The 22,018-nt window shown below is 38.9% G+C and overlaps 1 protein-coding gene across 3 annotated transcripts in view; it reads right to left on the reverse strand.

The window, feature by feature from the left end:
* The window catches only part of LOC149827843 (inositol hexakisphosphate and diphosphoinositol-pentakisphosphate kinase VIP2-like), a 214,241-nt gene that overhangs the window by 144,806 nt on the left and 47,417 nt on the right, over positions 1-22,018 (reverse strand). For all 3 annotated transcript variants that reach the window (XM_090019686.1, XM_090019685.1, XM_090019684.1), the window contains exon 6: positions 21,389-21,542. In XM_090019686.1, coding sequence (XP_089875812.1) covers positions 21,389-21,542 — 154 coding nt within the window. The remainder of the gene's footprint in view (positions 1-21,388; positions 21,543-22,018) is intronic.

Genomic DNA, 22,018 nt, shown 5'->3' on the forward strand with positions numbered 1-22,018 from the left:
CTAATTGTTCTAAATAGTGATTATTTTATCTTATCCTGCGGCTACACACGGGCCGAGGCAACCATCACAGAAGAGAACGTTCGGGGGTATATTATTCAAGGTTGTTTTATTAAGCCGAACATTCTAACTGAGACTGAAATCCCAAGGGAGCGGTCAGTGACCGAGAGAACCTCCCAAAGGCAAAAACCAAAACAGGATGCATCCCTAACTTCTGCAGAAGAACAAAAAGCTACCACCTAGGACATATTGGTAGTCCGGGTCTCCCAACTCCGAGGACTGGGACTAACGAGTCGCTTTACGCTCGAAACCAAAATACATGTCCCCAGAATTTTGTACCACCTACCCTCTCCAAGGTAAGCCCAAGAACTGAGTGGATTAATCTTTTCATCTAATTAACTTCCCAGGGTATAGGGGCATTTTCCTAAACCTTCTACTACCATAGTAGTAGATTCCCAACCTTAGTCATTTTACCAAGGTGTATAAACCAACCCAATCATTTTTCATATTGTTTGCATAAACCCACTCAGAGTGCTTCGGTGCCTTTAAACCAGTCAGGCACACAAGCCCGGTACCTTTAAACCAGTCAGGCCACAAAATTTAAATTTAAGTTTCTCATCAGTTTTATAATTATTATCCTGAATGCTTCGGTACCTTTAAACCGTCAAGCACCAAGACCCCGGTACCTTTAAACCAGTCGGGCATGCAACAATTACAATTACGTTTCCATCACTTTTATTGTCATAGCACACAGGCTAATAGCCTAAATACCCGCATCGGGTAAACCATTTATATTGCCCATTAGGTAACACCTATCCATATGTCACTAAATGCACCATCATGTTTGGAACCAATATAACAATCTCACTCCTCAAACACAACTAACATACTGCATTCAAGCAATTCAAATAATACATTTTCTGACAAAAGCAGTTTAAGCACATGGTATTTCATGTAAACCAGTCACAGTCAACATAACTACTTGAAGTCAATACTGATGATGGAAAATAAATTAACTTAGAACTAAAGTCTAACAATAGGCAATAGAATAACTTGAAATCAAGCATGATAATAGGTAACGAAAAGATATGTATTCAAATTTAATATCAGTTATTAATTCAACATTGAAACAGATTTGATATAGTCAATAAGATGACATATAGTTATCTTGGATATTAGTCAACCTAAAACAAATCAGTTTGATGACAGAACACAAGATATCATATAATCAAATTTAATCATCGTCAACAAAATAATAGGAATTCAGATTTGATACCATCCATAAAATAACATATTACTCACGTATTTAACTGTCAACAGATCATCATATAAACCATATGTTTACATTGTTTTTATGTTTGGGGCATTATGTATGTGATACTTTGTGTATGAGATCAACTTGCATTACATGTGAGTTTTAGAAATAATCTTTCCTATTTAGGAACATTGAGAAGTTTTCCTGTTTAAGAAAGTCAAGTTTAAGATTTCAAAGCCCAGGTAACTATAAACAACTCAATACATCATGTTATACATAGATGGAATAAAATGTTTCCAATAGCATGCATGTGAATAAGCAATGTTGCAGAACCCAGATTAATAACACTTGATACAACAATAGTTACTGCAGTTTTATTTCCAACTCAATGATTTAATCTAATTTTCCTGAATTAACCTTAGACTTAAAACAACTGTAAACCATCAATCAGGCTACATATACAGCGCAATATATTAACCAAAGATGCTCGGTTTGTCAAAAATTCCAACAGACACATTCCGTTGTCCAAAAAGAACGAATATAAGGATGTGTGGTCAAAGTGTAACAACCACCTTGGGCTCTCAAAACAAATGTGCCTTAATTAGGGACAACCTTACACAAGCATGGATAACCAAAGCCCAAACAATCCATTCAGAAATACGTGGTAATGTAACCACGGAAGCATACCCCAAACATGTCGGGACATGAGCATTCCAAATGTGAGTCCATTATATTTTCCCAAACAGAAAACTAATCAGATAATAAGGTGAAACAGAACATATCATGGAATGCATTTCAATATAACGAAAAAAAATTCTAAGAAAATACAAAACAAATTTTTTGAAAGAATAAAGTATTCATCAGATCTAGAGTAGTCCAATAGCCAAGAACCCCATCGGAAAGACCCCAAGCCCCATGCTCGACCATCAAAATACCTACAAGAGAAGGGGAAAACAGGAAAATCTACATTCTTTTAATGTCAAAACCCCCACATCCCACCCGAATTCATGCGATACTCAACAAGAAAAGCTATCAGAATCCTACAAGAAACTGGATCTATGAGGCAACCGTTCAAGAGAAATCCATTTTTTCCGAAAGATTCCTTGAGGACCAACTAGTACAAATTCCATTTTATTAGGTAGCAAATCAAGTTCAATCTGGATTCGTGTACAAGAAGAATCTCAAGTATCATTTTTCTGACAAGTCCAAGTTTTTGCAATATCATCAATCACAGTTAACAGATTTGCAGAGCTCGAACGATACCCCTCCCTGCAAACCGTCCCATTTGGGGTTTTCGGACAACCCACACCTCACGCGAGACCATGATCGACCTGAAAGAAAAAGTACAGAAACCCTACCTGCTCCGGCGATTGGAAGAGGAGAATGATGTGGTTGACGCTGGTTGTGCGAGAAATGCTCGGCCGAACTCCGAGGGTGCTGCCGTGACGATCAAGATCGGGAGCAGTGAGGTTGTCGGTGTTGCAAGAAAAAGGGTCGTCGACGTCGATGGCTTACAGCAGGTGGTCGGGAGGCTTGCTGACGACGGAGTTCCCGCCGGCGTGCGCAAGAACGATTCTTGCATTCGGGGCTTAATTAAAAGAGGGTCGGGTCCGGGTCTAAACCCCGTGACCCGTGGTACCGAATCCACTCTAACGTGGATTTTGGGTCGCCTGTGAACTATCGGATCCACAGTTGGATCCATTCGGGTCCAACAGTGGATTCGACCCAAAATACACCTTTTTTATTTATTTAATTAGGTTTAGTAAATTTATTTATTTAGTAACTATATATTTTTTTTAATATCTTGTTTTTTTCTATTTCTTTTGGATCTGGGTTATGGATCCTAGGCCCAAAACCTCTAAATTTTCGAGTTATTACATCCTTTCCCCCTAAAAAGAATTTCGTCCTCGAAATTACTTGTAGGTGCTTACATGAAAACAAAAATTGGAGTACTTCTGGATTCTTAGTACATATACAACTTTAGTCTTCGTCATAGGTCTGGAGAGGCTAAACTCAACCTACGGCAATCCGAGTCGGTCCAAGTGTACTTTTCCTTGGCTATAGAGGACATTCGCATAATGTTTAAATAACTTATTTAGCCTCACTATTACATCGAATTCAGTCATATCAAGTAGGATTAGGTCAATAGATAAATTCTAACCCTCTAATACAATTGCTACCTTGGGAGTGTCGTTTAGACATATAGAAATACACATCTAATACAATTTCAACATTACACGGAGTTACACAGAATATCGAAACAATTTAATAGGTCTACATTACTCTTATACACAAGTTTTATACAAGAAAATATAATGCAATCATTATAACAGTTGAAAGATTTATACTCACAAAGCTCTTGCAGGGTGTGGCATGACCATGATCTTGATTTATTATTCCCAGGCTCTGATACCATTTGTAATGCCCCGAAATTTTAACCCATATTTTTAAGGATTTTTTTTATATAAAAGCAGAAACAGGAAATACTAATGGGTTATCACATGATTGTTACTTCCTTATTGTTTTTACCAGATTTACCTACATTTGAAGATCTGTGTGCCAAGCTTTTTCAATATGAGATGACCTTGAAGGGATTTTCTAAAGAGACTCATGTTCACGTTGGAGCACAAGATGTGCTTGCCACATGGGTTGCTTATGGGCGAGGACGTGGAAGTTATGCTTTTCAAGGAAAGGAAGGTCAAGGAAGGAATGGACAAGGAGGTCGTGGAATATTGCCTACACCCAACATACCTCATAATTTGCAGAAGCAAAGGACAATTCACACATGTTTTCTATGCAACAAAATGAGACATATCAAGGCCAACTGTGGGTTTAATCTTCAAAATAGAGGAAAATCTCTGCCAACAAAGGCAAGGAAGGGGACAGATAATTCAAAGGCTAGTGGAAAAGTAAAAAAGTTGTTATTGTCTGCCTTAGCTGAATTAAACCTAAAACAGAATTATCAGGGTACTTGGTATGTTGATTTCGGGGCAGCAACTCATGTTACTGGTGATGCTGGTAAGCTCCTAACACTAGTTCTTATGTTGGTAGAAATAGTATTGTCACTGGGGATGAATCTCACCACTCCATTTCTCATATTGAAAGCTCTGTTATTCCTATGTCAAAATCCTCTTTGTCTCTTGAATGTCATTCATGCTCCTAATATTAAGAAAAATATTGTTTTTGTTTATAAGCTTGAGTTTACTCCTTTTTTTGTTTGTGTCAAGGACCTTCGCACGAGAAAAACGTTCGCTAAAAGAAAACGACAGGGCAATATGTATTTCTTCCAAGAGGATCCTTCTACTCGTGTTCACCCTGTTGATCCCACATTGAAACTCACCTCATCGTCCTCTTCAGTGCTTCTTAAGAGTGTCTTTAATGTTTCTGAATGTATTGAGCCAAATCTTTTTCATGGTCGTCAGGGTCACTACTGTAGTTGTTTTATTAAAAAGCTTGTCTCAAAAAGTCTTATTCTCAAGTCAAGTCTAGGATTAAGTGTCGATGATAAAAAATGTTCTAGTTGTCTTGTGTGTAATAGTCATGTTCTACCCTTTCATTTTATTAATAAAAGAGCTTCAAGACCTTTTGAGATTATTTGTTCTGATGTCTAAGGTCCTGCTCCAGTTCCCTCTATGTATGGAATAAGATATTATCTTATATTTGTTGATAGTTATTTTCGTTACACATGGATCTTCTTTATGAAATGCAAATATGAGACCTTTAAATTATTTCAGAAATTTCATTCCCTTGTGAAGAATCATTTCTCTGGAAATATTTTTTGTTTCCAATGTAATGGAAGGGGTGAATTCTCTTCAAATAACTTTATTAATTTCCTCCAAACTAATGGAATAAGTAGGTGGGTGTCTTGTCTTCATACAGCTCAACAAAATGGGATTGCTGAACGGAAGCATCGTCATATTGTCGAGAGTGCAATGAGCATGATGCATGACAGTAATCTTCCAGTTACTTTTTGGCAAAAGCTTTCCATTCGGTTGTTTATGTGATAAACCGATTGCCCATGACTATTTTGGAAAATAAATCACCCTAGTTTTCTTTGTACAGAGTTCATCCAAATTATCATGATCTGCATGTGTTTGGTTGTATATATTATGTTCATGTTGACAATTCAATGTGGCATAAGTTTCAAGACAAGGCCTTGAAGTGCAGATTTGTGGGTTATGCAGATGATTATAAAGGATACAAATGCTATGATCCTGTGAGTAAGCGCATCAAAATATCGAAAAATATTGTTTTTAATGAATTAAACTTTGATTATCATGCTAACACCTCTTCTGAAGTTGAGATTTATCACCCTTGGTAGAGTTCTAAACTTTTTTCTAGCTTCGATAATGTTTTTCCTTCAGAATGTATTCACAGGAATAGGGAAACCATGTCAGATGCCGAACAGACTACTCAAGACAGTATTTGAACCATTCTTGGCACCCAAAAGGTATAAAGGCATCATTTACTCTCGACAAGAAAAGGAGGTTCCCCCACTTTTACCCAGAAGATAAATTCTCCTCAAACTCTTGATCTCAGAAGATCTACTCGCTCTCGACATCCGATTGAAAGATGGGTCAGTTATGAGAATTTCTTGATGGACTTCCAACTATTTTTAACTTCTTTGAGTAAGGAAGATCAACCCATAACATTTTATCAAGCCGTAAATTCCAAAAGCTGGATTGAAGCCATGAATGAAGAAATGAAGGCTCTTCATAAATATGGTACTTGGGATATTGTTCTCAGACCACGTGATAGAAATGTAGTTGGGTCTAAGTAGGTGTATAAAATAAAGTACAAAACAGATGGCACCATTGAACGATACAAGGTGAGACTAGTTGCAAAGGTTTCACACAAGAGCAAGGATAGGACTATGATGAGACCTTCAATCCGGTTGTGAAAATGGGCACCATAAGAATTATATTATCATTAGCTATTGAGCATCATTGAACGCTTAATCAACTTTATGTCAAAAATGCATTGCTTCAAGGGGATCTGAAAGAAGAAGTGTACATGGAGCAGCCCACTGGATATACAGGAGACTCTAAGGAATACGTGTGTGGGTTAAAGAGAGCTATTTATAGTTTCAAGAGGTGTCTCGCTCTTGGTTAACAGTTTCTCTCTTGAAGTGCAAAAATATGGTTTTAGTCGATCTCTTCTTGACCACTCTTTATTTATATTCAAATGCTAAGACGTAGTTACCCTATTATTGATATATGTAGATGACATTGTCATTACTGGTAACTCTAATGCTCATATTGAGCAAGTCAAAGAGCTCCTGAATCACAGATTTAAGATGGACTTTGGTAAACTGCGATATTTCCTTGGAGTTGAAGTCGATAGGACTATTGAAGGAATGACTCTCACCCAACATAAGTATACTAATGATGTTCTCAGCAAGGCAAGTATGAAATATTGCAAACCTTTAGGAACATTAAGTATTCTTTATCAGAAACTTAGTTTCCAAGATGGAGAGTTGTATGAGGATCCTCCAGGATATCGCAACGTAGTAGGGATGCTGCAATATCTCACTTTCACTCAACCTGATATTGTTTACTCAGTTAATCAAGTGTCTCAGTTTATGCATGAGATGCGTGTTGGGCATATGGAAGTTGTCAAGCGTATTCTTCGGTATTTGAAGAGAACTATCAAAGATAGTCTTTTGTATAGGAAAAGGATGAATAGACAGCATGCACATGAACTTGTTGTTTACACGGATGCAGCCCGGGCAGGAGATCCTGATGAACGCAGGTTCATCTGAGGCTATTGTGTTTTCATTGGTATGAACCTTGTTTCCTATAGTAGTAGGAAACAAAAAGCCAATGCCAGGTCGAGCACAAAAGTTGAATATAGATCAATAGCAGCTGCTACAACCGAGGCAACATGGATTAGGCACTTGTTGACAAAAGTAAGAGAATCGGTCTCCCGAGCTCTTCTCCTATGTGACAATCAAAGCGCCATCAACATGTCATTTAATCACATTTATCACAATTGTGCCAAGCATATTGAAATAGATCAACACTTTGTAAGACAAAAGGTTGAGGAGAAGGAGATTGAACCTGAGTTTGTCCAGACTACCGATCAAGTTGTTGATTTGTTTACGAAGGGACTGACCAAGGACAGATTATGGATGTTAAAAGGCAAGTTGTTCATGGTTCAAAACCATGTACAACTTGAGGGAGGGTGAAAAGAAGTTGTTTCTCATATTTTGGGTCTGGATCTGGAATCCATATCCAATCCATGCTCATTACACACAACCATGTAGCATATTCATTAATGGCTGGGTTGTAACGCCCCAAAAATCCAGGACTTGTAACTTTTTAGAAAAGTTTAGAAAGCTTTGAACAACAACAACAACTACGCCTTCATCCCAAAACAATTGGGGTCAGCGATATGAACCAAAAAAGAAAGCTTTGAAATCATACAATAATCAGAGTTTAAATAATACTTCAGCGGAAAATGATATTTTTAAAACCACAAGTCAATGGATCTTGAGCACATTACAGCGTAAACTTTCCTTTTGTCAAATCCTGCACAACCATTGAAATCAAATGGTTTAGAAACAGAGTTTCAATAATTGAGAATTCGTTTGTTGAAACCAAGAAGAAGCTTACTAAAACAGTTTTATTAACTCACGGTTTAATAAAAGAGAAATTTTGAAACACACTTTATACCAAATTTACCAACATGTCCTCAGGAGCGAAACGTCAGGGAAAAAGCTCTATCTTGACCTCATTACGCCATTGTGTCATCGCAGACTGTATTACCTATCCAAAACCTGCCCATAAAATGGGTCAGTTTCACTAAAAACTGGTAGGTGCACAGACAGGACAATATTGAACATAATTAAGCAGAATAATTTAATATGTCAAGTAGATAGGCAATTATATAGCAATTTAATTTCAACAGATTCACAGAGCAACGATCATGAGCACAATGCTAAAATTATTACAAGCATTTTATTGGCACAAGTAGGCTAACTATTACAAGCAAAGCACTGCACAAGAAAGTTAACTAGCAAAATACAATGCTTCATCAACCACACACACAATTCCATAAGTATTGAACTTGTTGTACACTATAACTTTCACACATGCATGATTAAACACATTGTGTGATCAGATTTAAATTATGTTTCGATATTAACTGGCCAAGCAGGTACGCACAAGGCACGACTCTAGAAACAGCCTAGACTGATCCGGGGATTTATTATGCTATGTATTTTATGATAACCCGGATAGCTGAGTCCGCACCTAAGGGGACGGTCGGTGACCAAGAGAGAAATCCCCAAAGCAGCATAAACAATAGATGCATCACAAACATGGAGAGCTACCACCTAGGATAATTATGGTAGTCTCATTCCCCTAACTCCGATGACTGGGGAAGCCGAGTCTTTTGCTCGTAACTGCCATTAATGGTGTGTCCATCGAAGTTTTGTACCTTCCTGTCCTCTCTCCTGACAGGAGTCAGCGATTCGAATGAGTACATCAGGGGTAGTTAACTGAAGACCCATTCTACATACTCTGGTCTTTCGACCCACTCGAGTATCTTGTCGGTGAAGGCGAAAACATCACTTATTTAGGTGATCACAACATTTTGTGATTTGCGCTCATCGAGGTTGCCACAACCTACTCATCCAATCATCGCAACGTAAGAAGACGTACTTGTCAAAAAGTACGGTCGTACATGTCATAAGTACGACTACGATGAAAGGGATATGGTTCCACAAAAGAAATCCCAATAGATATTATCTGCAAAAGAATGAATACAACACAGCCTAGCAAGATAAGTCTTGAATTCACTTCAACGACATTTTTCATATGATGCAAGGTCATCTCGGATCTCTCGTCTGATCAACAAAGTACTTAACATGTTATGCATGTCTAAAAGTACGCTATACTGAACCGGGGAGGTCTGTGGGCTTCTCAAAAGGAATACCCAACACACAACTTCATAACAATTCAAAGAAATAGGAGTGCTCATTTGGCACGATTCATCCTTAAAAGCCATAATGCCACATTAAGTCATTCACGCAAGGCACAACACTATCAATCTTGCATCCAAAATTTATCTTAGTATCGACATGTGACACTAGATTGATAAAAAAAAGAATGGGTCCTTCAACAGAACCCCACTCATTCACATGCTCATGCCCCTGATCGGGGTTATTCAAAATGAGCCGCAACTTCAATCAAGGTTATAAAACATTTCTCCCAAGTGTGTGGACTTGGGAGGGGCCAAATATGACTTCGCAATCCTGCAAGACCTAAAACTTAACTTTGCAAAAGCTGTGCAATTTGAAGAGCACTGGGTTGACAGAAGGAAACTCGCTTTTAAAGAACTACAACGCACAAACACAACTTCTAGTGTTTTGAAAACAAGTGATATCAGGATAGGCACAAGACTACGTTTATGAAAATACATATTTACCATAAATATGAGCATATGCAGGTTATAACCTGACAACAAGCAACTCTCGACTTACAATGCCGCACATCGAGCGAAACGCACATAAGTAACACACGAGGTACCAAAACCATACCTTGACCAGTTAGATAGGCAAACACATAAGGTCATAAGTAATACACGAGACACGAAGTCGTACCTCACTCAAAGGAAACGTGCAGGCAAAAATGTATGCAAGCAAACAAGGGCATATGTATTTCAAGAAATACGAAACCACACCTCAACTCATAAGCAACTATGCAAAATAATGATCGAAGAATGAAATTGTACATCGACCCATAGGAACGTACAGGTAAGTATATATGCAAGCAATTAAGGGCATGAGTATTGCAAAAAGTACGAAACCACCTTCAACCACATAAGCAAATACGCAAATTAATACTCGAAGAGTACAACCGTACTCGAACTCATAATTATGCAGACAAGAAAATATGCAATGCAAAAGCAATATAAATTTAAGTATATCCAGCATGGACATCTTAATTATTTTAACTTAATTAGGTTCATCAATTGCCCTTTGTGCGACTTTACCCTACATTGGGATGTCGTGCAGCTGCGTACGCCTACGCGTGAGGATAATACGAGGGTTGAGCAGCGGAGCACGATCGGGACCTGTTGCGTAAATATGCAAGTGTTAAATATTCAATTATGTTAATATAATTAATGGTGCAACGGGGCAAGGGTAGAATTAGGCGAAGGCGGCACTGACGACAACGGGGCGACAGGGAATGAGCCACTGTCAAAAACAGTGAGGCGGCAGTGGGTCAGCCCCTGCCGACAGCAACGAGGCGGCAGGGGGCCTACCCCTGCCGACAGCAGCGAAGCGGCAGGGGCTGAGCCCCTGCCGACAGCCACGAAACGGCAGGGGGGGCAGCCCCTGCCGACAACACGAGACGACAAGGGACCAGCCCCTGCCGGCAGCATCGATGCGGCAGGGGAGGCAGCCCCTGTCGACAGCCACGAGACGGCAGGGCTAGCCCCTGCCGATAGCAACAAGGAGGCAGGGGTCAGCCCCTGCCGACAGAGAGAGGGAGAGAGCTCGGGACGGGGGGGTGACAGGGGGACAAGCCCCTGCGTGCAGAGAATCAAGGGGCAGCAGGGGGGTTATCCCCTGCCCTCCCAGAAGCCAAGAGGCGGCAGGGGGTGAGTCCCTGCCAGCCCAACAAAACAAAGGGCGACAGGGGCATTGCCCGTGCCAGCCGAGATAGGAAGGTGGCAGGGGCACTACCCCTGCGCGCCAAAACCCCAGAGGCAGCAGGGCGAGCCCCTGCCTGTCGGGAAACATGAAGCGGCAGGGGCATTGCCCCTGCCTACAGGTGATCTAGGGGTGGCAGGGGGACTGACCCCTGCCAGAAAAAGAGAGACCGGGGCGGGGGTGACAGGGAGGGCAACCGACCTCCCGTCGGTTTCCCTATCACCCATAGGGGTGAGGGGGTGTCGCAGGGGCCATTGGTCCCCTGCCGGCACTCCGGCGCACCCCCAGAGGGAAGAGGGGACGACAGGGGCCCCATAGGCCACCTGTCGGGCCCCCGATGGGCACAGGGAAGGTGGGAGGCCGCGGCAGGGGCTGTGAGCCGCCTGTCGGCCTCCCGGCGAGGTGACGGAGAGGGGGTGAGGAAGAGAAGAGGGAGGAGGTGAAAAGGGAGCTGCAGAGGGCGTACCTGGAAGGAGAGGAGGTGAGGTGGCTGGCGGTCGGCGGCGTGCGCAGGAAAGGAGGAGGCGTCGATCGAGGTTGCCGCCTACAGGGAACGAGAAGGGGGGCGGGGCATCGATCCCCCCCTCCCGCAATGCTCTTAAAGAGCTCGAGGGGCGACAAAAGGGGAAACCCCAATGGGTTTCCCTATCGGGCCGAAGGCGCGATGGGGGGGTGCGGCGCATAGGAGGAAGACCTCCTGTGTCGGGTTTTTTTTAAAAAACCCTAACGGCGATGGGCTCGGGTCGGGCCCGGACCCGACCCGGCCCGGGTATGATTTTTTTTTTTTTTTTTTGAAAACGCGGGTTTTACATGGGTTGTAATTTAAACCTATTGTAAAAAGGTATTTTGGTACCCTAATCTTTGTATTAAACAAATATATAATATGAAGTCTGGTGAGCCGATTCAATGTGATGAATCTTGGCTTTATTCAACAGCATGTTCTCTCTTTCTCATTTGCTCTCTCTCTTCGTGCGACTGAATATCAGATTTATGAATTTTAACAAAGCACAACTCATAGTGTAAAACCCAACAAAAAAATGACTCGGACATGTGCTGAGCACATGTCGGACACGTGCCGATGTTGGTTTGCGGTATCGGACCCAGATCCGAGCCCGACTCGGGTTCTAGATTGTTCGCCTATGTCTTTTAAAAGAAGCAGGCTGAGAGGCGAAGGGAAAAACCCTCGCCCCTTTTCTCTCTCCTCTCTGCCTCGCGTCTTCTTCCTCTTTTGTGCAATCGTCGGCGAACCTTCGCCTTCGCCGTCTCTTCTCTCGTTTGGCCCGCAGCTCGCTGGAACCACCGTCGGCAACATCAACCCCTGTCTCCCTCTCTCTGTCGCCCTCTTCCTCCCTATGTCCGCTAGACACCCCCGACGACCCTGAACCCTTTCTTTCTCTCTGGCCCTCGACGCCCCCCTCCATCTTCCCGACCTCGTCGGCCACCTCCTCTGGTACCCGTTGCCACATCATCAACAAAACCTAAATGAGCCAATTAAAGGGTGATAAAAAGTTTTATTTTCAACCTTTAAATTCGAGCAAATTTCGGAGGTGAAATGCAAATTATATACTGTTTGATACGCCTCGAAATTTTGAGTTCATCAGTATTTTACTTTTTCGAATTCGGGCTACGGTTGGCCCAAAAATCATAATTTTTCAAGAAAGGCCCGCCTCGATGGGCCGGGGCCGGATTTGGATCGAATTGTATCCAATCCATATGGTGCAAATTAATATGCATCTGGACTCGGTCCAAGACCCATATTAAGTAGAATCCAATCCATCTTAAAATCCAAATGGATTTTGGATTTGGATCTTGAATCTTGGATCCAGATCTAGATCCAAAATCCAAATCCAATGAAATTAAAGTTTTAAAATCAGAAAAAAAGTTTAAATTAAAATTATTTAATGTTAAAAAGACTCTCAGAGAGATAAGGTACCCTCTGAAAATTTCTGGGTAATTATTAATTAATTATTTTACTATGAAGATAAATAAATTATGAATTTCAGAAGTAGCTAACTATTTAGGTTCTCTAGAAGAGCCCATTAGTAACCTTAAAAAGAGTTGAGTTGTTAAAAAAAAGAGAAAAGAAAAGAAGTAGAAAAGTCAAAAAAAATGGAAAGAAGGGTAGAGAAGGACTCCCATATGGGAAGTCTTCTCTCCAGCCCCCTTTAGAAGGCCCTAGAAGCGGGGAGGGGGGGGGATCACCCCCTAGGGCATCTATCATAAATGGTTCAAAATAAAAGGAAGAAAGAAAGAAAAAGAGGAAAAAAGAGAGAGAAACGAGGAAAAGAAGAAGAGTCTACCTTCTTCTCCGGCCCTCCGATGATTCCTCCAACCCTTTGCAAATTCCAACTAAGGTACAGATTCTTCTAATGGTTTGAATGGGAGGAACGGCTTAAGTCAAACTCATGTTATGTTTTGGTAGAAAAGAAGAGGGAAACCTGATTTTTATGAGTATATATGTTTATATACTTGTAGAACTTCATGGCTTCGAATTTATATATGCGTATATGGCTTAATGTATATATATATATATAGATATATATATATATAAAGAGATGCCGATGAGCACACCTGGTGGTCGATTCTTCCTATGCACCGAATATGTAGGAGTTTGGGATTTCATTTACCAAGGTGATAGGTGTGACAGTATTTTTTTTTCTGTACATGCATCGAAAAAGGACGAAGAATACTATATACATGTCTTTACAGATCGGATCTGCTATATGTACAGATGGACAAGTCTGGACAGACCTGTCCAACAGTACATAGGGACAGATCTGTCCAGCAGTACCGACGAACAGATCTGGACAGATCTGTTGGGATATGAACATGGACAGATCTGTTGGGATATGAACATGGACAGATCTGCCGATATCCTTTTGGGTGCAGATCCGGTCCAGATCTACTGGTTGGTTTTAACTTCCATTGGATTGTCCTTAAAAAAAATCTGGGCAGATCTAAAAGAAAGGAAAATTTTTACATTATAAAAAAAAATTAGGGGACAGGACAATTGCTGTCCGGTCCCAGCTGACACAGTCTGCTGGGACGGAACAGCAACTGTCCAGTCCCAACCGACTGGTTCGGCTGGGGCTGGGTCCCTGTCAATATATATATATATATATATATATATATATATATATATATATATATATATATATATATATATATATATATATATGCCACAGGGACTCGGCAAACCGGGTGCCGCACCCGCGTCGACGCGACGCGACGCGAAGCGAGTGCACGTGCGAGTGCGGCACCTGGTGCGGTCAACCCGACCCTGGGTGTGTTGCCCGCACCCAGGGTCATTTGTGTCCATTTTAAAAAAAACATGTTCTGAGGGGGGCGTAATGCGAACCCAGAAAAAAAAACAAGTTCACCAAAAAAGATGCATTTGTCCCCAGGAAAAATCACAAAAAAAATGAACGTTTCACGGGCACCAACTTTTGGTTTCAAACAAAAAGCAAGAAAGAGGGAAAAATCAGGAAGCAGAGAGAGATAGAGATGGAACCTGCTTCCCGACGGACTGCTGGAGGGATTTGGAAGGAGTTTTGGAAGAGGAACGCCTAGGGAGAAGAGGGGACACCAGTGTGTCGATCAACGCCTGCACCGTCTCCTCCATGGGAGGCACCTCACAGCGCCACGACCCCATCACCCACTGTCTCACCCTCTCTTATCTTTTCTCTGATGAGAGAGCTTTGGGATTTTGTACCCAAACCCATTTTTTGGATTTATCCTTCATCCATCCGGATCTTTCTTTGTCAAGGATTTTCTCTCTCCATAATAAATGATAATGATGGTGGTAGCCTTGGTGGCTATTAGTATTCACTTTTCTCCTCTACTAATTTATCACACCTTGGTTCTATTTTAATTAATTTTGAAGATGGGATGGGGAATATGGGAGGTAATGGGACGAGGCCTACCTCTCTTTTTCTGCATGTCAAATCCAATAAATTTCTTTTAGCTGTCATCCAGACAGAGATCTGTGTGAAACTGTATATGCAATGAAATTTGAAGAACCCCAAGCAGTGACGTGGCAGTGGAGTCGTAGGCCTTGTGAAAACTCTCACTCCAAAAAAACCACATCAAACCTTTTGCTTATATTTTTTTCTATAAAGACTAGGGAGTTTTAGACATGATTGAATCATGACAGTCAGCAGAACGCAGCAGGCTGCGTCGATCAGATTGCCAATCCCTTAGGTTCATCAATTTTGTCCAGTTGCGCCAAAGTACACAACAAGCAGAACGTGGGTAACAACAACAGTCTTCAAACAAACACCAGTAAAAAAAACTGGACCCCCGCCAACCGCGCAATGGGACCCGTGCTGGGGAACCCCGCACCCCTTTTATATATATGTATGTATATATATATATATATATATATATATATATTTATTTTATTTTTTTTACATTTTTGCCCCTGCCGCACCCCCGCACCCAAGGTTTTTGAAAGTGCCGCACCCCCGCACCCGCACCCATGTGACATAGTGTATATATATATATATATATATATATATATAAACTGGTGGGGGCTCTGCTTGTTGGCTGGGAGCTAGTAGTGCACGTCACCAGGTGTTGGGATGTTGCAAGATCAAAACCCATGCCTGTCAAAAAAAAATAAAGAGTAGCATCTGGGCAGATCTTAAAAATTTCTGGGCAGGCTTACAACCTGTTAAAGGGCAGATTCACCAAAACCATAAATATATATGTATATATAATAAACAGTATGGTAAACTGATAAACAAAATTTCTGGGCAGACTAAACAGAAAATAAAAAGCAATCTGGGCAGCGATTTTCTGGCCAGATTCAGGATTATTTAAAAAGAGTAAAACTGGTACAACTCGGGGCAGTTTCAAAAAGAAATATATTTGCATGCTAATGTCTAGATTTGCATGCTTTTGTACAAGACCAGATTCACACGTGTGCAGAATTATACATAATTATAATTGCAATTGCAGATTTACAAATATGATCAGATTTAGATGAATAATTAGATCTATATGTTCATATACATATTCCGAATTTACATGTTTATATGTATGTATAGAATTAATGCTCATGATGTAGACATGTTTGTATCCAGATTCATATTTGTTAAATGCTCATAGCTAAGTTCAGATTAGGTATGTAAATTGCTCATGTTTAGTTTTAGATTTACATATGATAAATGTTCGGGCTTCATGCATGTTAAACGACTAGATTACGCATGTTTATGAATGGACTATTATGCATGACTTTATATGAGCGTTGGAATGGTGGTATGTGACTACCAATGTTGTCCTGAGTACGGGCAGGATGGTTTGGGACTCGATGGGTATGTGTTGTACCCCGAGCTTGCTAAAATGGCAAAACGAATTGCGATTATCCATGATTATGACATATAAAATATTTACATACATATGCATGCAAGAAAAATGAGAATCTTGAAAGTTACATAGTTGTTTTACTAGCATGATCACACGCATTTTTGCATATTGAGCATGAGATGAATAATGAAAAGAAAGATGCACCTCTACAATCATGTGATCATATGCATGTGAAATTTGTTATTTTTGTAAATTCTTATTTGGTGTGTAACAATGTGTATTTGAGAGCATGTTTAGTGATTGCATAAGTGGCATGTTCATTGTGAATTTTGCATTAGATGCATCGGTGGTCAAAAGTGGACTACTGTATATCATGTGGGCCACGAACAAGTGTTGCTCCATGTTTAGTTTTTATGTATCACAAAAATCAATTTAATGTTTATTAAATTTTAAATTAATTGCACTGTTTCATGTTGTAACGGACTGAGGTCCCATGCTGAATTGCGAAACGAATGTTGTGTTTTGCATGTTGATTTGCAAAACGAGTATTGTGAAATAAATCATTCTTTTGATAAAAAGATAAAAAAAACAATATAATTAATGTTTTCTCTAGATATCGCTTCTTTAGTGTGAAAATCATGGACTGTGGTTTCTAGATATCGCTTCTTTAGTGTGAAAATCATGGACTGCGGTTTTGGGAAACCGTGAGGATACCAAAACTCTGTGTGCATTTATGCTACTGAACTCAACTAGGTGGTTCACCTCCCGACCACGGTTTTACGGAGATTCTGCTACTTTGTCTGGTAGTGGTGTGTAGACACAGCTGTTGTTATTGGTATATCAAGAAAGTAGCATTAGAGAATGTTGATTTTCCTAGTATCCCGACATTATATGTTAATTTTTAATGTTCAAATGGATGGTATTGATTCCTAATATCAGTCAAGGGCCAAGTGTGGAACCCAGTAATAAAATATAAATTGTGTACTAAGCTACAATTAGGAACCTAACTTGAATTCGACAATTTGTTGTGCCCGTTTTTTAGTATCCGCGAGTTTTAATGAAAGTGAAACTAAAATTGTGTGCATTTAATAGGAACATGCATACAAAAGAAAAAAACTTTGTTAATAACTTAATAAGTTATTCATGCATGTGCATTGAATCTATGCATCATTACTATTCTTCATTAGATCATGAATCTTTACTGCTTTCTTACTTGTGATATATTATGTTGCATGATTCCTATTCTTAAAATGCATGAATGGTTATTTGAAGTACGAGATAGTTGTTATATTTCTTCTATAAATGTTGCATGAATTTGATTTAGGCCCTTCTTGCTTATTTGATTCATTAGAGAAATTTATACGCAGGATTTATGATTCTGACACCGTATTTCTCATATTTTTCACAGCCTCTAATGAGTGATGAGACATACTCTAGTGCAAGCTACGGGGACCACAGGACTACTGGACATTTCACTTTGAGACAGAGTGGCTCCATTTAGTTTTATTTGATATTCATTGTTATTGCTCTTAGACTATAAATTAATGAGTAAAGTCATTTTGGTTTGGAAAATGGTAGCGTAAGCTCCCTTGTGGTTGTGGATGTGTTATGACTATAAAAGTCCAGGGTCTCTAGGGTTGTTTTTGCAATTGTTTTAAAAAACAGAAATTCAATTTTCAACGGAGATGAGTTGGGGTTGTTACAATATGAGAACTATTTTAAGAATTATTAGATATATCAAAACTTTCATTTCTAGATGCATCTTCTTATCATCTTCATTCTCATGGAAGTGATCCTAACAACCAGCACTCAACCAAGGGTTTTTTAATGTTTTTAGGTGAACCTCTAATCTCATGGAGATATAAGAAATAACAAAAAGTCCCTTTGTCATCTACAAAAGCTAAGTACCAAGTCATGGCTATTACCACTATGAAAGCAGTCTGACTAAGACAATAATTAGCAGATATGGGCATTCAAATAGCAGGAGCTTCAAAAATGTGTTGTGACAACAAAAGTGCAATTTACATTGTCAGCAACCATACGTTTTATGAGCACACCAAACATATCGAGATGGAATGTCACTATGTACGAAAAGAATACCTACAAGGAAACATTGATCTGTTGTTTGTTTTATCAGAATATCAATTGGCTAACTTCTTCACCAAACCTCTCCTTGTTCCTAGATTTCACTTCCTTCTAGGCAAACTTTCAGTTGTTATACCGTAAGTTTGAGGGAGAATGTTAAAATGTAAATATAATGTATATGTATTATATATTTATATACATACACATGTCTCAACATGTGTATGTATTTGTATACATATATACATATATATATATATACATGTGTGTATATATTATATTATTGTATACATTTTATATTTTCTTTACTTATTTTTTTCTTCTTTTTCCCTTATTTGGGACTTAATCAACCATGAGTGCACTAGTAGTTGGGGCTAGTCCAACGGCTAGAAATCTAGTCATTGGACTAGCTCCAACAGCTACAATGGGCTCTCTTTTGAGCCCATTTTGGCCCTCTTTGTTGTGTGTATAAAGGGGATGAATCCCCTCATTCTTGTAATGCTTTTACAAGCATATTTGAGTTGAATAAAATATTATTTATTATTTGAGATTGTTCTTTTGTGTATCGCTATTGTGGGTATTGTGAGTGTGCTTTTTGAAGCCCACTTTAGTGTATGTCCATTTGAGATTTGTATCGGTGGACATTTATGATTTTGAAGGCTCTCATTTTGTTATACTATTGTGCATATGAATGTTGTTATGTGAATTGTCAAAATATATCAATAATTCTATAAACAAAGGGTTATTTTAATCCTCCTCTTCTTTCTTAGATTTAATTGCATATATTGATACAGATTTGGGAAGCAATCCTAATGATAGTCTTAACTACTGGTTTTGTGTTTTAAGGGAACTTTCTTATTTCTTGGAGGTGTAAGAAGCAGTAGAAGGTTTCTCTATCATCCATTGAAGTTGAATATTGAGTCTTCGCAATAACAACTATGGAGATCAACCCGTTGAGGAGTCTTCTCAAAAATAGGGGCTTAGTCATCTCTAGTTGTTTGAAGATATGTTGTGACAATATGAGTGTTATCTATATTGCAAGCAATCACACCATCCATGAACGAACCAAACATATAGAGATGGACTGCCACTATATCTGAGAGAAATTTTTGTGAACTATTGAATTACTTTATGTGAGTTCGGAATGTCAATGGGTGGATTTCTTCACTAAGGCTTTGCCCTCACCTCAGTTTTTCTCTTCTTAGCAAACTTTTGGTGATCACACCGTAAGTTTGAGGGGAAGTGCTAAATTATATGCATTTTTGTATATATATTTCTATTTTCTGTGTTGTGTAATCTGAAATACTCATTAGGGGTATTTCAATCATTTTTCATGTAATAGGTGTTAACCCTCTAGGGACTGACATGTTTTTTTGTTTTCCTTTTTTTTATATTTTTTTTGTAATATAGTCATTGGACTGCCAATCCCAACGGCTATAATTATAGTTGTTGGTCCAACGGTTAGTTGGACCAGCCCCTTTATCTTGGAGTGCTTATTTAAAGTCACTCCTCTTGCATTTTCCAATGCATGTTCTAACATTTGGCCTTCAATAATAGTTTTTTTTTAATCTTGTTGTGCTCTCTCTTGGCTCTTTAAAGCTTGTATTTGCACTTTGTGCTTGTGTAGTGCCTTGGTGTCTTGTGTTGTCCCTTAGTGGACTTGTATTTGTACTTGTGCATTTGTATTTTTCACTTTTCGCTTGTATTCTTACAATACTAAGTGACGTGTTTGTGTTACATAAATCCCAACACTACCACTATTACATATATTTTTAATTTTTCTCACTATTCCTTTTCTTAGCTATATTCCTTTCCTTCAAGAAAATACACTAACCATTGATCTAACGGTCAAATCCCAACAGACCCTAGAGTAAGGGCCCTTGGGTAGTGCTACGGAGGCTGACCAAAACAAAAACATATAATGAGTTCCAGCAATTACAATCCAAATCAAAATTTGAAAGAATCATAAAGGCAAGCAAGCCACAAGTAAGTTGATTCTTGCACATGATCACCCATTAAAATCACTTTTAAGTTTTAAATCCAAAAAATTGCACAGTTATCAAGTTAATGAAGTATGCTTAAAGCAGATTCCTCATGGTTGTCAACATTGTTATTAACTTATTATCAAATTTAAATAAAATTAGTCCATTTCAAAAAGTCAAAAAAGTCATTGATGATTGCACCAGAATTATGGTTTCTAAACTGCAAGAGACAAAATGATGATCCCATAGGATTAAATTTGAGACAGGAATTAATCACAAGTAAATCTAACAAGTCCCAACCAAATTAGAAAGCTTGGCAAGAGCCAACCAACTCCATCTTCACTTTACAAGGTACATCTTGTAAAACAGGCCAACATCTAGGCCAAACTAAATTAAAGTTTTCAGTAAAACGGAAATTGAATGGGAACCGAATAAAAATAACTATTCTTAAATTTCATGACTTTTTCGTGTAAGAATTATACTTTTGTCAAAAATCTAAAAATGATGGTTACATATCTAGAGAAAACACATGGGAAGTGAGTAAGAAGCATGAGATGAAGCAAAATAAAAACATGAAAAGTGTTGAGAGGAAATATAAGCACGTAAGAAACATGAATGAAGCTTATGGGAAGCATAGGAGAAACGTGAGAGAATCGAGATCCCATCAAGTTTCGAAAGCAACGAGTATTGCGCTTCCGAAGTGAGTTTCCGTGAAGCACGTTTCCTACCTACCTAAGAAGCTTCCAGTAACACTGAAATGGCCTAGTATGGATCCTTCATAATTAATAGTTATGATTCAAGCTGTTACATATTCTTTATCTGCACTAGAGTGATATCCCGTCACCTTTTCTAAGTCCTATGAATAAATTTTCCGTTATTAAAAAAAAAAAGCCCAGAATATCATTTCATATAGCAAAAGTACATTTCAAGGAATGCAAAAGACAAAAGGCAAGATCCATTGTCATTGAAGAAGCATACTTTAATTTGTTGATTGTTAAAAATCATAGAAAGTAACTTTTATATTAATACCAAGATTAAATGTGAAAAGCATTTGATAGATGTTTGCAATAGATCATCTGACTAGTTCATAAGGATTATCCTCACCATCTATAGGTTTCTCCACAAATGGCTTCCAAAAGCGTTTCCCATGAACCTCGACAAAGTCGTCTTGCTCAACAAAGCAATCAAGCTCTTGATAAGGAAATTCCCTATTTACAAGAGCATAATTTGGAACAGGAATTCCAAATACTTCGAGCCGCTAACAATGAAATACAAATAATTAGCTCACAACATTTACTATATAAAGAAAGCATCAATATGATCTGAGATAAATTATAGAATAACATAACAAAGTGTAGACTACTCAATCATAATAGATCTCAAACTCATTTTGAATTGAAAAAAGAGTTCTGAAACAAGATGTCATATATACTTGGGATAGAAAGGATAAAATAGCTAGAATTGATACTTGATCCAGTAGTAGAAGAATAACTTCTAGAGGACATTGAACTTTGTGAATCAGCTTTCACTAGTTAGTGCATGTTGTTTGCTAAAATGATAAACAACAGAACTGAATGAATGTTGTCTACAAAACTTTTAAAAGCAAAGAATTTTCTATTCAAGAGAACCCTCAAACACAAACTATTACAAAATAAAAGTCAATGCAGAACTTTACACAGGCAGAAAATGAAAAGCAGTAGAGGCCCATAGAACCAAAACAAGCACATCACATTC

This window comes from Nuphar pumila, chromosome 10 (assembly GCF_984573655.1).
Source record: "Nuphar pumila chromosome 10, dmNupPumi1.hap1.1, whole genome shotgun sequence".
Classification (NCBI taxonomy): Eukaryota; Viridiplantae; Streptophyta; class Magnoliopsida; order Nymphaeales; family Nymphaeaceae; genus Nuphar; species Nuphar pumila.